Source organism: Bos indicus x Bos taurus, chromosome 7 (assembly GCF_003369695.1).
Source record: "Bos indicus x Bos taurus breed Angus x Brahman F1 hybrid chromosome 7, Bos_hybrid_MaternalHap_v2.0, whole genome shotgun sequence".
Lineage (NCBI taxonomy): Eukaryota > Metazoa > Chordata > Mammalia > Artiodactyla > Bovidae > Bos > Bos indicus x Bos taurus.
The window spans coordinates 89,022,179-89,041,320 of NC_040082.1; the positions used below are offsets into that span (position 1 = coordinate 89,022,179).

Sequence of the window (19,142 nt, forward strand, 5' to 3'; positions counted from 1 at the left end):
GCCCAGCTTCCTGTCGTGAGACAGAATCCAAGTCATGGAGGAGGAGGAAGAACCCAAGTAGCTGTCAGCAGATTCCCTGAGTTGAGAAGAAGCTGAGAGTCCAGAGAGGCCAACATAGCTAGAATTTGGAGGACACATTCCCAGAGAAGAGAAAGCTGCACAGAAAGAGCTCCAGAGATCCACAGAAGTTCCTCCTCAAGTATTCAGCCGGATACTCACTAGCACAAAAGTATAAGGAAACTATCTAAATATGGCCGGTAGGGGAGGGAATCATATGGAAAGATGGGAAGGAAAAGCCCCCAGCACTCACAAAGGCATAATTCACAGGACATTAGGAACACACAGTACACAGCAGGGCCTTGCCTCTGTAGTGGGGAGTAATAACCTCACACTGAGCACTGCTCTAGTCCTAACCAAAAAATCTTCCAAAAAAGATCTGAAAGGATGAAACTGCTTTCAAGTAAGCGCATCCCAGAACAAAGCCATGAATATTTATAGAATGAAAAAAAAATCCAAGACCCAAAGTTAAATTCAGAACACTCAACCAAAAACTGCCAAGCTTGCAAAAAAAAGGCAAAATGATGACTCATAATGAAGAAATCAATTAATCGATCAATCAAAATTAGTTCATAACTAACACAATGTTAGAACTAGCAGATGACTTTAAAACAGTTATAAAAACTGTACTCTATATACAATAAAGTTCAGTGGAAACTCTGGATGGAAATTTGGAAGAACTTGCATGGGAGATATAATATAACAAAGACCCATATCGAACTTCTGGAGATGAAAACTACAATGTATGAGATGAAAAATACAACACACAGGGATAATAGATTAGGCACTGCAGAAGAAAAGATCTGTAAACTTGAAAACATACCAACAATCAAAAACGAAACACAGAAAAAAATTAAAAGTAAAAAACCAGCATCAGTGAGCTGTGGGACAATTTCAAGCAGCCAAGTATATATGTCATTACAGGATCCACCCCCCCCCCCTCCCTGCTCCAAAGCGGAAAGGACAGAAAAAATATTTGAAGAAAAATAACTGAAAATTTTCCAAATTTGATTAAACCCACGGATCCATGCAGATTCATGAACTTTGGCACAGAAACATGAAGAAAAAATACGTTACAGCATATCATAAACAAACTGACAAAGCCAGTGACAAAGGAGAAAAGCCTAAAAGCAACCAGAGAAAGACATGTTACATGAAGAGGAACTAAGATAAGGATGAAAGTAGATTTCTGGTCAGAAACTAATTCAAATGGGAAGAAAGAAGAGCATTGCCTTTCAAGTACTAAAGGAAGAAACCATCAATCTAGAATCCTATATCCAGTGAAAATATCCTTCAAAAACAAAGGCAAAAAAACCCACTTTTTTAGACTACAAAAGCTGAAAGAATTTATCACCCATAGACACGCACTCTAAGGAATGTTTAAACAAAAATTTTCAATGCAGAAGAAAAATGATACTAGGTGGAAATATGGATCTACATAAAGGAATGAAGAATACTAGAAATGTTAATTACATGGGTAAATAAATACAATTTTTCTCCTTAAATATATATCTCTTTAAAATATAACTGATGGTTTAAACAAAAATAATAACAATATGGTTTGCAGTTTATAACATGTACAAGTAAAATGTATGACAACAAGAGCACAAAGCTTAGGAGGAGAGAAATGGAAGTATAGTGTTAGTTTTTATATTATCCATTAAGTGGTACAATATCACTTGAAAAACCATAATATATTTAATATTTATATTATAAACCCTAAAGCAACCACTAAAATGCAACAAAGATACACTGCTATAAACCAACAAAGAACATAGAATGGAATAATAAAAACACTTGATTAACCTTAAAGAGCATAAAAAGAGAAAAAGGGAACAAAGAACAAATGGGACAAAGAGAAAACAAACAGCAAGGTGACAGATTTACACCTAAGCAAGTAATTACAATAAACAGAAATTGTCTCAATACCCTAATTAAGAAGCAGAGATAAGATTGGACTAAAACCCAAGACCAGTCACATGCTGCTGCACAGAAAATCGCTAACTTAGCAGACCTGAGAAAGCTATACTTTCAAAGTCCAGCTTTCAAAATTGGCCTTTGGCTGACATCCGGGAATTCAGATTTAGGAAGGGTTCCCACCAATCACTGACTATTGAGAATGACTCACTATGCCCAAACTGTTTGTATAAACATGGTGGTTTATACTAAACATTTGCTTTTCTTATGAGAGTCTGGGATCTTTGCATGTGCCAGGCTGAGGCTGCCTCCATGAGCAGCCTCCAATAAAAACCTTGGGCACTGTGTCTCTGCAGAGCTTTCTCACAGACAACATTCACAAGTACTCTCACAAAGAGAATTAAGTGTATCCTGAGGGTCCCCCAGGAGACAACTCTTAGACGTCTGTAATTGATTTCCTCCAGACTTCACAACATGCACTTTTTCTCTTTGCTGATTGTTTTTTCCAGTATCCTTTTTGTTCTAGTAACCAAAGCCAAAAAAAAACCATATGCTGAGTTCCATGAATCCTCCTAGCTATCATCAAACCTGGGGTGATCTCAGTGATCGCCAGGACAACTACCTACTAGAAATGAACTTTCAATATAAAAACACATATAGGTTAAAAGGATGGAAAAGATATATCATGTTAATTCCATTCAAAAGAAAACTAGAATGTGTATAATAATATCAGACAAAGTAGATTTTGGAGCAAAGAATATTACCAAGGATGAAGAGAATCATTTAATACTGAAAAAGAAGTTCATCAAGAGAACATAACACCCCTAAGCATTTATGCAGCTACTCAAAGAGTTTCAAAATATATGAAGTAAAAACTGACAGATTTAATGACATAGGAAAATACAAGATTAATAGAGAATTCAATACCCCCTTCTCAATAACAGACCAAGTACAAAATAATTAAGTACACAGAAGATTTGAACACTACCAAACAAACTGACCTAATGGACATTTACAAAAACTCCAACATTAGCAAAAATATACATCCTTCTCAGATATACACAAAACACTGAATAATAATAAACCACATTCTGGGCCATAAAACAAAAGATGCAAGTTACATAGAGTATGTTCTCTGACGAATGGAATTACATTAGAAATCAGTAACAGAAAAGATGTCAAACCATGTGGAAACTAAGACATGTCTAAATAACCCAGAAATCAAGCAGGAAAATAGAAAGTATTTTGCAATGCATAAAAATGAAACACCCTATGTCAAAATCTGTATGATGTCACTAAAGCAGTACTTAGGGGGTAATTTAGAGCATTAAACTCCTATATTATAAAGGAAGGTTTCAAAATGATGGCCTTGGCTTTTACTTTAAGAAAGCAGAAAAAGAAGCAAGTAAGAGGAAAAAAAAGAAGAAATCAATGAAATTGAAAATCATAAAAATAATGAAGAAAAATTAGTAAAACCAAAAGTCGCTTCTTTGAGAAAATTAGAAAAGATCAATAAAACTGATAAACCTCTTGCCAGATTAATCAGGAGAAAAAGAGAACACACATTACCAATACCAGGAATGAAAAAGGTTACATCACTACATTCTAACATAAGAACAGAGGATTAACACACACATTTGTCCTCCAATAAAGCCCATAACTTAGATGAAACAAATTCCATTAAAGACAAACTGCCAAAGCTCACTAAAAAAATAAATAAATAAAAAACATAACCTGAATATTCCTGTATCCATTAAAGAAATTCAATCTGTAGCTAAAAACCTTTCCATGAAAAAATTTCCCGGCCTAGTAGGCTTCACTGGTGAATCCTACCAAACACTTAGAGAAGATATACTACTAATCCTAGGCAAATTTTTCCAGATAATTAAAAAGGAGGGAATACTTCTCAACTCATTCTATGACACTAGCATTATTCTGATACCAAAACCAGATAAAGATACTATAAGAAAACTACATTACTTACATCCCTCATGGCCACAGTTGCAAAAATATTAAACATTTTAGCTAATCAAATCTAACATTATATGAGAGGATAATATACCATGACCAAGGGCATACCGATTTCACATTTTAAAATGAATCAATGTAATGGACAAACTTTTAAAAATAATTTAAGTGCAACAAAATTGCATTTGGCAAAATCTGATATACATTTCTGAAAAAAACTCAGCAACCTAAGAACAGACAGGAACTCACTCAATCTGGTAAAGGGTCTATGAAAAATCTACAGAGAACGTCACATTGGTAAAAGTATGAATGCTTTCTCCCTAAGATTAGGAACAATACAAAAATGTCCCCCTTACCATTTCTATTCTACACTGTACTGGAGGTTCTATTCCAGTCAGGGCAATTCAAATAACAGAAAGACTGGAAAGAAAGAAGCCATTTTCAGGTGAGCTCTCGTGTGTAGAAAATCCTAGGGAGTTTATCCCCCCAAAAAAAAGCCTACTAGAAATAATAAATTTACCAAGGTTGCAGTATACAAAATTAACATACAAAAATCAGCTGAAAAACATGAGCTCCCACATGAGAGATCACACCCACCACATTGTCTATAATCAAAAAGACAAATAACAAGCTTTGGCAAAGAGATGCGGACATTGGAAATCTCACATATTGCTGGTGAGAATGTAAAAATGGTATAGCCATTGTGGAAGACAGACTGGCAGTTACCTTTTTTTTGGTTTGTTTTTGTTTTAATTTATTTTTTAATTGAAGGATAATTGCTTTACAGAATTTTGTTGGTTTCTGCCAAACATGAACATGAAGGCAGTTAGCCTTTTGACTCAGAAGTTATATTACTAGGTACCTAGGAAAACTGAAAATATATGTCCACATAAAAACTTGTACAATGTTTTTGTACAATGTTCCTGTACAATGTTCCTGTACAATGTTCATAGCAACATTATTCATAAAAGCTAAGAAATGGAAACAACCCAAATGTTCATCAACTGATGAATAAACTATATAGCGTATCCAGACAATGGAACATCATTTGGCCATAAAAAAAGAATGAAGTATGGATACTTACAACATGGATGAACGTCAAAAATATCATGCTAGGATTTCCCTGATGGTCCAGCTGTTAAGAATTTGCCTGCCAATCAATACCAGAGACACAGGCTCAGTCCTGGGACTGGGAAGATTCCACATGCCATGGGGCAACTAAACACACATGCCCTAGAGCCTAGGCTCTGCAACCACAGAAGTCACTGCAACTAGAGACAGACCAAGCGCAGCAAGACCCAGTGCAGCCAAAAAATAAATAAATAAATAAATAAAAATTTTAAATCACGTTAACAAGAAGCCAGACACACCAGAATAAATGGTGTATGATTCTATATATTAGAAATGCCCAGAAGAGGCAAACTCATACACACAAAGTAAGTGATTGCCAGGGTAGGAAAGAGAGAATTGGGAGTAACTGCTAATGGGTACAGAGTCTCTTTGAGGGGTGATGGAAATGTTCTGGGAACAGATACATAGTTGCATGTATGAAGGTACTAAAACCCCCTAATTTGTGCAGTGTAAAATGGTTAAAATAGTGAACTTATTAGGTTTCCCTGGTGGCCAGGTTCAATCCCTAGGTTGTGAAGATCCTCTGGAGGAGGGAACAGCAACTCACTCCAGTATTCTTCGAGAATTCCATGGACAGAGGAACCTGGCGGGATACAGTCCATGGGGTCGCAAAGAGTCAAACATGACTGAAATGATGAACGCTTTACCACTTACTCATGTTATTTAAAATTTATCTCAATTTAAAAAGTCTAAAATAATCTATTGCATTTCTATACATGAACAATGTGCAATTCCCAAAAGAAAATTATGAGAACAATTCTGTTCACAATAAGCATCAAAAAATACTTAAGAAAGCTTACCAAAAGTAGTACAAGATCTGCAATTAAAAACTACAAAATACTGATGAAAGAAATTAAGACATAAATAGATACATCATGTTCATGTATTGGAAGATTCAATAGTGTCAGAATAGTAATTCAACACAATCCCTACCAAAATCCTAGGTGGTATTGAGTGTGTGTGTGTGTTTGTGTGTGTAAACTGACAAAGTGTCCCTAAAACTTTTATATAAAAATGCAAAGGACCTAGAAAAGTAAAAACAATTTTGACAGAGTAACAAAATTAGAAAACATACACTACCTAATTTCAAAACATTTTACAAAGCTACAGTAAATAAAACAGGACAGACATGGAATAGAACTGACAATCCAGAAATAAGCCCACCTATTTGTGGTCAAGACCACAAGGGGTCAAGACCATCCCCATGGAAAAGAAATGCAAAAAAGCAAAATGGCTGTCTGGGGAGGCCTTACAAATAGCTGTGAAAAGAAGAGAAGCAAAAAGCAAAGGAAAAAAGGAAAGATATAAACATCTGAATGCAGAGTTCCAAAGAATAGCAAGAAGAGATAAGAAAGCCTTCTTCAGCGATCAGTGCAAGGAAATAGAGGAAAACAACAGAATGGGAAAGACTAGAGATCTCTTCAAGAAAATCAGAGATATCAAAGGAACATTTTATGCAAAGATTGGCTCGATAAAGGACAGAAATGGTATGGACCTAACAGAAGCAGACGATATTAAGAAGAGATGGCAAGAATACACAGAAGAACTGTTCAAAAAAGAGCTTCACGACCCAGATAATCACGATGGTGTGATCACTGACCTAGAGCCAGACATCCTGGAATGTGAAGTCAAGTGGGCCTTAGAAAGCATCACTATGAACAAAGCTAGTGGAGGTGATGGAATTCCAGTTGAGCTATTCCAAATCCTGAAAGATGATGCTGTGAAAGTGCTGCACTCAATATGCCAGCAAATTTGGAAAACTCACCAGTGGCCACAGGACTGGAAAAGGTCAGTTTCCATTCCAATCCCAAAGAAAGGCAATGCCAAAGAATGCTCAAACTACCGCACAATTGCACTCATCTCACACGCTAGTAAAGTAATGCTCAAAATTCTCCAAGCCAGGCTTCAGCAATATGTGAACCGTGAACTTCCAGATGTTCAAGCTCCTTTTAGAAAAGGTAGAGGAACCAGAGATCAAATTGCCAACATCCGCTGGATCATGGAAAAAGCAAGAGAGTACCAGAAAAAACATCTATTTCTGCTTTATTGACTATGCCTAAGCCTTTGACTGTGTGGATCACAATCAACTGTGGAAAATTCTGAAAGAGATGGGAATACCAGACCACCTGACCTGCCTCTTGAGAAATCTGTATGCAGGTCAGGAAGCAACAGTTAGAACTGGACATGGAACAACAGACTGGTTCCAAATAGAAAAGGAGTACGTCAAGGCTGTATATTGTCACCCTGCTTATTTAACTTAAATGCAGAGTACATCATGAGAAACGCTGGACTGGAAGAAGCACAAGCTGGAATCAAGATTGCCGGGAGAAATATCAATAACCTCAGATATGCAGATGACACCACCCTTATGGCAGAAAGTGAAGAGGAACTAAAAAGCCTCTTGATGAAAGTGAAAGTGGAGAGTGAAAAAGTTGGCTTAAAGTTCAACATTCAGAAAACGAAGATCATGGCATCCAGTCCCATCACTTCAGGGGAAATAGATGGGGAAACAGTGGAAACAGTGTCAGACTTTATTTTTCTGGGCTCCAAAATCACTGCAGATGGTGACTGCAGCCATAAAATTAAAAGACACTTCCTCCTTGGAAGCAAAGTTATAACCAACCTAGATAGCATATTCAAAAGCAGAGACATTACTTTGCCAACAAAGGTCCGTCTAGTCAAGGCTATGGTTTTTCCTGTGGTCATGTATGGATGTGAGAGCTGGACTGTGAAGAAGGCTGAGCGCCGAAGAATTGATGCTTTTGAAGTGTGGTGTTGGAGAAGACTCTTGAGAGTCCCTTGGACTGCAAGGAGATCCAACCAGTCCATTCTGAAGGAGATCAGCCCTGGGATTTCTTTGGAAGGAATGATGCTAAAGCTGAAACTCCAATACTTTGGCCACCTCATACGAAGAGTTGACTCATTGGAAAAGACTCTGATGCTGGGAGGGACTGGGGGCAAGAGGAGAAGGGGACATCAGAGGATGAGACGGCTGGATGGCATCACTGACTCGATGGACGTGAGTCTGAGTGAACACCGGGAGTTGGTGTTGGACAGGGAGGCCTGGCGTACTGGGATTCATGGGGTCGCGAAGAGTCGGACATGACTGAGCAACTGATGTCATATGATCTGTGGTCAGTTGAATTTTGATAAAAACACCAAGTTAATTCAATAGAGATAGAGTAGTCTTCTTGGAGAAGGCAATGGCACCCTACTCCAGTACTCTTGCCTGGAAAATCCCATGGATAGAGGAGCCTAGTGGGCTGCAGTCCATGGGGTCGCACAGAGTCGGACACGACTGAGCGACTTCACTTTCACTTTCATGCATTGGAGAAGGAAATGGCAACCCACTCCAGTGTTCCTGCCTGGAGAATCCCAGGGACGGGGGAGCCTGGTGGGCTGCCATCTATGGGGTCGCACAGAGTCGGACACGACTGAAGTGACTTAGCAGCAGCAGTCTTCTCAATAAATGATGCTGGAACAATTAGACATCCACAAGCAAGATAGGGAAAAAAGGGAGTGCGACAGAGAAAGCAAAAAAAAAAAACCTCAGACCCCAACTTCACATCATATATAAAAATTAAAATTGGCCAGAGGGCTTTCCCAGTGGCTCAGTGGTAAAGAATCTGCCTGCCAATGCAGGAGACACAGGTTCAATCCCTGGTCAGGAATCCCACATGCTATGGAGCAACTAAGCCCATGTGCCACATATACTGGGCCTTGTGCTCCGCATAAGGAGACGCCACTGCAACGAGAAGCCTGCACACTGCAACTAGAGAGTAGCCCTGGCTCACCACAACTAGAGAAAAGCCCATGGAGCAATGAAGACCCAGCACAGCCAAAAAATAAATCAAATTATTTTTAAGAAATGTAAGATCTTAAATGCAGTGATGGTGATTGCAGCCATGAAATTAAAAGACGCTTACTCCCTGGAAGCAAAGTTATGACTAACCTAGATAGCATATTCAAAAGCAGAGACATTACTTTGCCAACAAAGGTCCATCTAGTCAAGGCTATGGTTTTTCCAGTGGTCATGTATGGATGTGAGAGCTGGACTATAAAGAAAGCTGATGGGGAACACATGTACACCCGTGGCGGATTCATGTTGATGTATGGCAAAACCAATACAATAATGTAAAGTAATTAGCCTCCAATTAAAATAAATAAATATTAAAAAACCAAATTGAATAGTAAAAATCATATAGCCATCTCAATAGATGCAGAAAAGCTTTTGACACATTCAACAGATATTTACGATAAAGCTCTCAATAAAGTGCAATTAAAGGGGACAAACCTCAACATAATAATAGTTTTGTGTGACAAACCCACAGCCAATATATCATGCTCAATGGTGAAAAGAAAAAAGTATTTCCTCTAAATCAGGAATAAAATAAGGCTGCCCACTTTTGCTAATTTTATTCAATATAGAATTGGAAGTCTAAGTCAGAGCAATCAGGAAAGATAAAAAAAAAAAAGAAAGCTGAGCGGAGAAGAATTGATGCTTTTGAACTGTGGTGTTGGAGAAGACTCTGGAGAGTCCCTTGGACTGCAAGGAGATCCAACCAGTCCATCCTAAAGGAGATCAGTCCTGGGTGTTCATTGGAAGGACTGATGTTGAAGCTGAAACTCCAATACCATGGCCACCTCATGCAAAGAGCTGACTCACTAGAAAAGACTCTGATGCTGGGAGGGATTGGGGGCAGGAGGAGAAGGGGACGACAGAAGATGAGATGGCTGGATGGCATCACTGACTTGATGGACGTGAGTCTCAGTGAATTCTGGGAGTTGGTGATGGACAGGGAGGCCTGGCGTGCTGGGATTCATGGGGTCCCAAAGAGTCGGACACGACTGAGCGACTGAACTGAATGAAGATCTACATGTTTACAACTTCTAGATAAAAACACAGGAGAAAATCTTTGTGGTCCTGGGTTTGGAAAAAATTTCTGAGCTATGTCACCAAAAAAGCATGTGATAAAAGAAAAACTGATAGTGAGACTTCAACGAAATATAAAACTTTTCAAAAAACATCACTAAGAAAATGAAAAGACAAGCCACAGACTGGGAGAAATATTTTCAAATCACATATCTGATCATGTATATGAGTCCAATATATAAAGAGCATGACTAAATAATAAGAACACAGGCAACCGAATTTTAAAATGGGTAAAATATTTTAAGAGATATTTTACCAAGAAGATATATAAATGACCAATAAGTACACAGATGTTTCATGCTGTTAATCATTAGGGAAATACAATGAGATACCACTACATATCCTCTAGAATAGCTATAATTAAGAAGAATGATAGTTTAAGAGTTGGTGAGAATGTAAAGAAATTAGAACTCTCATACCATGCTGTCGGGAAAAAAGAAGTACAGTCACCACTACGGAAACCTGTTTTGCAGTTTCTTCAAAAGATAAACATACATAAACCACAAGACACAAGCAATTTCACTCCTAGGTATCTATCCAAGACCAATTTTGAAACTTATCTGCACAAAGACTTAACATTTTTAAAAGACAAAAGAATGTTCCTAACAGCATCATTTTTAATAGCAAAAAAACTGGCATCATTCAAATCCCCAAAGATCACAAAAGGTGGTGTTTTCATATAAAGAGTCACGTCTAACTCTTTCAGACCCAGGTACTGCAGCCCACCGGGCTCCTCAGTCCATGAAATTCTCCAGGTAAGAATACTGGAGAATTCTTCTCCAAAGAATCTTCCCAACCCAGGAATCAAACCCCGGTCTCCTGCACTGCAGGCAGATTCTTTACTGTCTGAGTCACAATGCTTGGATGACATCACCAACTCAGTGGACATGAGTTTGAGCATACTCGATGAGACAGTGAAACCTGGCATGCTGCAGTCCACGAGGTGGCACAGAGTCGAATACAACTGATCAAGTCAAAGAAAACAGATAAAGACAAAATAGTGTACAATCTGATTTATATGAAATTCTAAAGAAAGGCAAAACTAGACAGAAACCAGGTCCATGGTTGCTGGGGGTAGGACTGCAAAGGGACACGGAACTTACGGGGATGATAAAACTGATGGTTTCACAACTGTATGTATTTACTACAACTCAAACTGTACAATTCAATTATACAATTACAGTGGGTGAAATCACCGGGTATTATTAATAACTTGATAAAAAGTTGTTTAGAAGTAAACTAAAGTACTTACCATTGTAGCCTTCGAGAACAGAATCAATAATAGGTCTGGCAGTTAAGTTATAAACATCTAGTTGTTTACTCTCTGGTCCAAAAACAGTATCAAAAGTAAATGTCTTTGGAGGTTCATTGGAAGAATCAGTCTTATGTACAGTGATAGTTCCCCTCATCTCATCCACACTGACAGCCTGTTTGTAGCACATTGATTTCTCTCTCTCATTGAGGGGCCGGCACCTAACAACCACCTTCACATTATCGCAGCTTTCCGGCTTCTCTGATTTATTGATCTGGTGGAGAAAATATTTACAAATAACGAAAAGAACATTTACTTTTACCTTCAACAGATTAAATTTAAAACCTGAAAAGGCTACTTTGCCACCTCAGTGCCTTGCACACATTAAACACTCCATAATTATTTGTTAAATTTAATTAAAGATCTTACAGATATATAGAAAAACTTATTAAAAAGGTATAAAAATAGTTTCTTTTATAATACAAATAAGGAAAGAAGTAATTTAATTTACATTTATAGTTAATGCTATTCAGGCAGAAAATCAGAATCTGTAGGAGACTTGTCTTTCTGCACAAAGTCCCTGACTTCCTCTGAGTTTCCTGCCTATAGAAAAACAAACATGAATGTGGTTAATAACTTTAATCAAGAATCCAGTAGTAGGTCCTCTGTGCCCTCTCAGACTTTCAATTTTCTTTTCTACAATGCATTAGTTTAAAAAAAGATATTAATCAAATAATACATCCACATACGGTCTACTTTTCCTATATTAGTGAAAGACAGAAAAAAAAAAAAGCCTAATGGCAGAGAAAAAATATTTTGGAAAAAATTTTTAAATGACTCTACCCTTATGAACATTTGTATACGTCAAGTTTCAAACTTTGAAATTCTATGATTAAGCATCTATATTCAAATTCAATCCAATTATTAAATATAATCCAATTATTATCCAGTTTAACAGTTAAGTTGAACAGATACTAAATTCCTACTCTTTCAGATACTCTAAGCATCAGAGAAACAAACATGAGCCACTGTCATTCACAAGGAATAGATGATATCAATTCAACACACTTCTTTCCATCTCTACTTTCACCACCTTATTCCAGGTTATTATCTTGTCCCGAATTATAAGAGATTCCTAACTGTACTGCTGGGCTTCCCTGGTGGCTCAGCGATAATCTGCCTGGCAATTCAGGAGTCTCAGGTTCAATCCCTGGGTTGGGAAGATCCCCTGGAGAAGAAAATGACAACCCACTGCAGTATTCCTGCCTGGGAAAATCCCAAGGTCAGAGGAGCCTGGGAGGCTCCAGTCCATTGGGTGGCAAAGAGTTGGACATGACTTAGCAACTAAACACCACCACCAACTGTACTGTTGCATCTAATTAGGTTCCCCTATGGTCTGTTCTCTACCTGGCGGTTGGTTTCAACAAATCTAATTATGTCACTCCCCTACTCAGAACTCTTTAGTTTCCCACAGATTTCAGGATAAAAGTCAAAATCCTTACAGTGGTCTGTGAGGTCTGGTTCTGGCCCATGTCCACTTCTCCAGCTTTATTTCACAAGTTACTCTGCTTGGCTTTCTTAGTCACAGCCACACTGGCTTTCTTTTAGGCCTTTTCTTGTCTTCATGCTTCCTCTCACCACACTCCTTTCCAGGTGCTGTTTCTTATGCCTAAAACATACTCCACCCTCTTCAATTACTTTGCAGAGCTCAGCTCAATAGCTCCTTCACCTGGGAAGACTTCCCTGACTGCTAAGTCCCCGACTAGAGTTGACCTAATATAGGTCCTGATAGCACCATTCTTTCTTCTGCATTGGTTACAATTTTATTTATTTATTTATTTATTTTTTGGCTTCTTATTCTATTAAAGTCCCTGTCTGTATCTAAATGAGAAGTTCCAAACAGGTACTCAGTCAAGGGACTAAATTTAGCCCACAAATGTCTTTTGTTTGGCTCCTATTATCTAAAAATCTTTTAAGTTAGTTGCTAAATTTAAAAATTAGAAATCTCATTAAAATAACAATCTCTAGATTCTCTGAAAAAAATAAGATATCTGACATTTGTAAGCCAGCATTCCTACATGGCAACATTCAGACAATTCACCAGAGTCTACTTCTATCTACTGTATGCCACCTATCCACTTCACTTAGTTAAGCGTCCTATCACTGTAAACATGTGTGGTTTTCACCTCTGCCCTACAGGGCAAGCTTTTCCCTTCCCAAGTTCAAGAACCTGGCTGGTTTTGCTCAATAGTGTATCTCCAGTGCCTAGTATGTAGTTGTTGTTGTTGTTTAGTAGCTAAGTCGTGACCCTATGGACTGTAGCCCGCCAGACTCCTCTGTCCATGGGATTTTCCAGGCAAGAATACTGGAGTGGGTTGTCGTTTCCTTCTGCAGGGGAACCTCCCCAACCAGGGACCAAACCAGCTTCTCCTGTATTCAGTTCAGTCGCTCAGTCCTGTATTACCGGGGGGATTCTTTACCACTGAGCCACCAGTGTGGCTGGTGCCCAGTAATAAATTGTTGAATAAATTGATAATTAAATAGAAAGCAACAAGGAACAAATATTAAGCGTCTAATGCTAAAAGTCAAGCACTGTCCTTCAAGCCTCCTGCGCATTATCTTATTTCATCCTGATACCCCCATGAGGAAAAGTTTAATTATGCAGAAAAGAAGAACCCAGAAAGATAAATTACCCAGGGCCTCGCAACCGGCCACTTCTCAGGTGTTATCCATGACCCTATAATGGACTTACGACGCCTGCTTAAGAGAACGATAATAATCTGTGAAATCCTACAAGACGAACATACGATCACCCACCACTCACCCCCTCACGTAAATAACCGGCCACAGTTGAAGTGTTCCCCATGACTGGACTTACGACGCCCCCTTATTAAGTCACACGATAATAATCTGTGAAATCCTACAAGACAAGCATACCATCACCCACCACTCACCCGCCTCACACACAAAGACACCTACGGATTACATTCTGCACTGTAAGCTAGAGCGCCACGAGAGGGATGACAGCTCGAGTCAGAGGCCTGGAGTAGGGACAGACAACCCGTGCTCTGCTGCCTTCCGGAGCTTGGCTCCGCGACGCAGAGATCCACCGGGCATCCAAGGGCCAACCCTCCGCGGCCGCTCCTAGACCGCCTACCCAGAGAACAGGGCTGGGAGCGAGAGCGCATCCTCTGGCACAGCGCCTTTATGTCAAGCACCCCAGGCCTTTCGGGATGCACCAGCGACCAAGGTCGCAAGGCCTGCTCCGGGCCCCTCCCAGGGTCGGGTGGACCCCCACATGCCCGGGCCCAAACGCCTGGCTCCCACACCGCTTGGCCCGCCCGGCCCGGCCCGGCCCGGCCCCGCCCCACCCCACCCAACCCGAGCCGCCCGCCTGCTCCTCGCCTCCATGGTAACGGCCGCGCCACCCGGCCAGGCCGCAGAGATGAGGAGGAACCCCAGCGGCTGAATGACTCTCCTTACCGGCATTGCGGCTTCCTCCCGTGCCCCGCGGACGTCCCCGCCCGGGGTGCAGTCCAACGACAACGGGCTCGCGGGAGAGGCGGATCAGAGACTACTGAAACACTACCTTGGCGCACCCAAGACTGCGGCTCCTCTGGTGAAAGCTCGCTGTGCGCAGGCGCACTCCGAGCTCGCCCCGCCCCGTCCCCGGGCACGAGGCTTCCTCCGCCTCTTGTATTACGCCTGCGCCAGAACTTTCCGAGTCCGTCTCCTAGGAAGCCACTGCGCTTGCGCAATGCTGCCATTCCGCTGCCGCTGGAAATCTGGCCGGATTTAGAGGTGGGGTATCTGACTACTACCGATGGGGAAGAAGAGGCAGTCGTAGACCGGCAACGCCGCCCATCTTCTAGCGCTTGCTGTGTTCTAAATATTATAAACAACGATAGCAATTGTACATTGTGTTTCCTCAGAAGAGCCACCTTACATATGTTATTGTGCTTGATTGCCAACTTGATTATGACCTGTCTCGCCATTAGCTGAGGAACTTTGTTAGTATTCTCACAATTACCTCCAGAGCCTAGAATAGAAGCTGGCACAAGGTGGGTTTTCAATAAATATTTGTGAAAGATATTTGGCAAAACATACAATTATGTAAAGTTTAAAAATAAAATAAAATTTTAAAAATAAATAAATATTTGTGAAAGAAAGAATGATCTATCTTAACCTCTCCCCTGAACACCGCTCTGCTTGGACGTACAATAGACATTTCAAGTTTATCATGTCCAAAATTGAAACGTTGATTCCCACTTCCTATCACCTACTAGTACCTACGCCACATCTGTTAAACATAAACAATTTTAAAAGTCCATCACAATAATGTAAGCTGGATTCTGACAATTGATAAAGTTAAAACCAGTCTTTTTCTCTCATACTTAATATCCAATCTTTCTATAGAACTAGACTAGTAGTCTCTATCTCAGAAGTAGAACCAGAATCTGACCACTTTGAGCACCACCATCTCTCGCCTGTATTACTAAACAGCTCAGAACTGGTTTCCTTGCAGTGCATCCTTGCCCATCCTAGTCTACTTTCAACACAAGAGACGGAGTGCTGGTGTTAAAATGAGTCAGATACTGTTGGTGGCTCAACGGTAAAGAATCCGCCTTCCAATACAGGAGATGGAGGTTCTATCCCTGGGTGAGGAAGATCCCCTGGAGAAGGAAATGGCAACCTACTCCAGTAGTCTTGCCTGGGAAATTCCATGGATAGAATGGCCTGGCAGCTACAGTGGGTAGGGTTGCAAAAACTCTGACATGGCTTAGCAACTAAAACAACACTGCCTTCATTCATAACCTGCCAGTGATTTCTCATCTCCCAGCATAAAAGTCACAGGCTTGGATCACAATCCCTGTTTCCTGCAATCTTCCCTCTTACTCATTATTGAAAACTGTACTTCGGCCACCTCATGCAAAGAGTTGACTCATTGGAAAAGAGTCTGATGCTGGGAGGGATTGGGGGCAAGAGGAGAAGGGGACGACAGAGGATGAGATGGCTGGATGGCATCACTGACTCGATGGACGTGAGTCTCAGTGAACTCCGGGAGTTGGTGATGGACAGGGAGGCCTGGCGTGCTGTGATTCATGGGGTCGCAAAGAGTCGGACATGACTGAGCGACTGATCTGATCTGATCTGATCTGATCCCTCTCGAACCAGCTCCAGTTGGCCTCCTTGATTCATCTGACCTTGCAGGCATGGTTTCATGATAGAATACAAGGCCTTCTATGCTTGCAGTAGGAGCTAATAAAAATACTTAGTGTCAGCATACTGTTCTAAGTGCTTTAATTCCTTTTTAATTATTAATTTAATTGACATAAAAACTTTTTAAAATAGGTACTATTAGTCATTTTTATAGAAAATAGGAGGAACTATTTCAGATTTAAAAAACTGAAGCATAGAGCCATTAAGTAAGTAACTTGTCCAAGGTCATACATATGGGCAGCAACAAAGCCCAGATCCAAAGCCAGGCCCTGCCTAGAAAGCTCCTCGATAAATATTGCCTGACTCCCTCATTGCCTTCAGAATATCTTTGTTCACATATCACCTCCTTGGTGAACCCCACCAATGATCTCTCTACTTAAAATGCCAACCTTCAGATATTTTCCCAGTCGTCCAGTGGTTAGGACTCTGCTCTCCAATGCAGGGGATGCAGGTTCCATCCCTGGTCAGGGAACTAAGATCCCACATGGCACATGGTACAGCCAAAAACTAAAGAAGAAAACAAAATTCCTATCTTCAGTCCCAGCCTTGTTATCTTCCCTCCCTAGTTTATATTTCTCCATAGTACTTACCACTCTCTCATATATGATAGATACAATATATATCTGCTTTATTGAGATTCACCAGTTTATACAATTCAATGATTCTTACTGTATACAGAGCTGTGTGACCATAACCACAATTGATTTTAAACATTTTCATCACACCCAAAAGAAACACTTATAGCTATCACTCCCCCTTCCCCCTTGCAACATCCCAGCCCTAGGCAACCACTAATCTACTTTCTGTATCTATAGATTTGCCTATTTTGGACTTACCATATAGATAGAATTATATAATATGTAACCTTTTGTGAAATGATGTCTATCACTTAGAATAATATTTTCAAGCATCACCCCTATTGTAACATAACAATAATCCTTTTTATGGCTGAATAATGTTCTATTGTATGAATAGACCACATTTTTATCTATTTATCAATTGATGAACATTTGGGTTGTCTCTACTTTTTGGTACTATGGACAATAAGTTTTTGTAAACATGTTTCATTTCTCTTGGGTATATACTACAAGTGAAATTGATGGATCATTTAGTAACTCTAATGTTTAACATTTTGAGGAACTCTCAAGTTGTTTTCCAAAGTGGCTGTACCACCAGCAGTGTAAGAGGATTTCCATTCCCACCAGCAGCTATGAGGTTTACAATTTTCTCTACCTCCTCGCCACCACCTGCTGTTGTCTTGAATTGCTTATTATGACCATCCTGCTGATGTAAAATAGCATCTCATTGTAGTTTCTATTTGTACTTCCTTGATGATTAGTAATGTTGGACATGATTTCACACACTCTTTGACCATCTGAATATCTTCTTCAGAGAAATGTCTAATCAATTCTTTGCCCTTTTCATTATTAAGTTGTAAGAATTCTTTGTATATTCTAAATACAAGTCTCTTTTCAGATACATGATATACATGTGCTTTCTCCTGTTATGTGTGTTGTCTTTTGAATCACTAGATGCTGCTCTTTGAAGCACGAAAGTTTTAAATTTTGATCAAGTCCAAAATTTTCTTTTCTTGTTTATTTTCTTGTACATTTGGTGCAAATCTAAGAAACCACTGCCTAACTCAAGACATGAAGATTTTCTTTTTTAACAGTTTTCTAGTTTTAGCTCTTACATTTAGATCTATGATTTATTTTGAGTTATTTTTGTATATGATATGTTATTGGGATCCAGTTTCATTCTTCTGCACATGAATATTCATCTGTCCTATCACATTTGCTGAAAAGAATGTTCTTTCCCCCACTGAATTATTGTAGCAACCTGGGCAAATGACAATTGGTCATAAATATGAGGGTTGATTTCCAGATTCTCAATTCAATTCCATGGATCTATATGTCCATCCAGTACTATATTGTCTTGATTATCATAGGCTTGTAGTAAGTTTTGAAATTAGATACTGCGAAGCCTATATATCTGCTTTTTCAAGGTAGTTTTGGTCATTCTGAATTCCTTGGTTGTTCATAGGAATTTTTAAAACACCTTGTTAGTTTAGATCTATGATCTATTTTCAGTAATTTTTGTATATGATATGATATAGGTATCAAAAAGACAGCTAGAAACTTAACAGGGATTATGTTGAATTGATAGTTCTGGAACTATTGCTATTTTAATAATTTAAATCTCCCTGTTCATAAACATGGAATGTCTCTCCATTTATTTAGATCTTCTTTAATTTTTTTCAGTAATGTTCTGTAGTTTTCTGTAGCATACACACATATTCCCCAAGGGTAACCACTATCTTCCGAGAAGGCAATGGCAACCCACTCCAGCACTCTTGCCTGGAAAACCCCATGGACAGAGGAGCCTGGTAGGCTGCAGTCCATGGGGGTCGCTAAGAGTCGGACACGACTGAGAGACTTCACTTTCACTTTTCACTTTCCTGCATTGGAGAAGGACATGGCAACCCACTCCAGTGTTCTTGCCTGGAGAATCCCAGGGACGGTGGGGCCTGGTGGGCTGCCGTCTATGGGGTCACACAGAGTCGGACACAACTGAAGCGACTTAGCAGCAGCAGCAGCAACCACTATCTTGACTCTAAAATTATAGATCCATTCTTCATGCTTTTTATAAATGAAATCATACAGC

The 19,142-nt window shown here is 39.7% G+C and overlaps 1 protein-coding gene across 7 annotated transcripts in view; it reads right to left on the reverse strand.

The window, feature by feature from the left end:
• Positions 1–16,951, reverse strand: part of KIF3A (kinesin family member 3A) — a 94,103-nt gene extending 77,152 nt beyond the window's left edge. For 3 of the 7 annotated variants that reach the window (XM_027547090.1, XM_027547089.1, XM_027547088.1), the window contains exons 1-3: positions 14,742–15,040; positions 13,952–14,015; positions 11,259–11,532 (exon numbers count right to left, since the gene is read on the reverse strand). In XM_027547090.1, the coding sequence (XP_027402891.1) occupies positions 11,259–11,532; positions 13,952–14,015; positions 14,742–15,025 (622 nt within the window). In that variant the 5' untranslated portion in view covers positions 15,026–15,040. Of the gene's footprint in view, positions 1–11,258; positions 11,533–13,951; positions 14,016–14,237; positions 14,601–14,741; positions 15,041–16,867 lie in introns of those variants that run through there. The other 4 variants (XM_027547091.1, XM_027547092.1, XM_027547094.1 and 1 more) reach the window with 4 other exon arrangements.
• Positions 16,952–19,142: the final 2,191 nt, after the last annotated feature.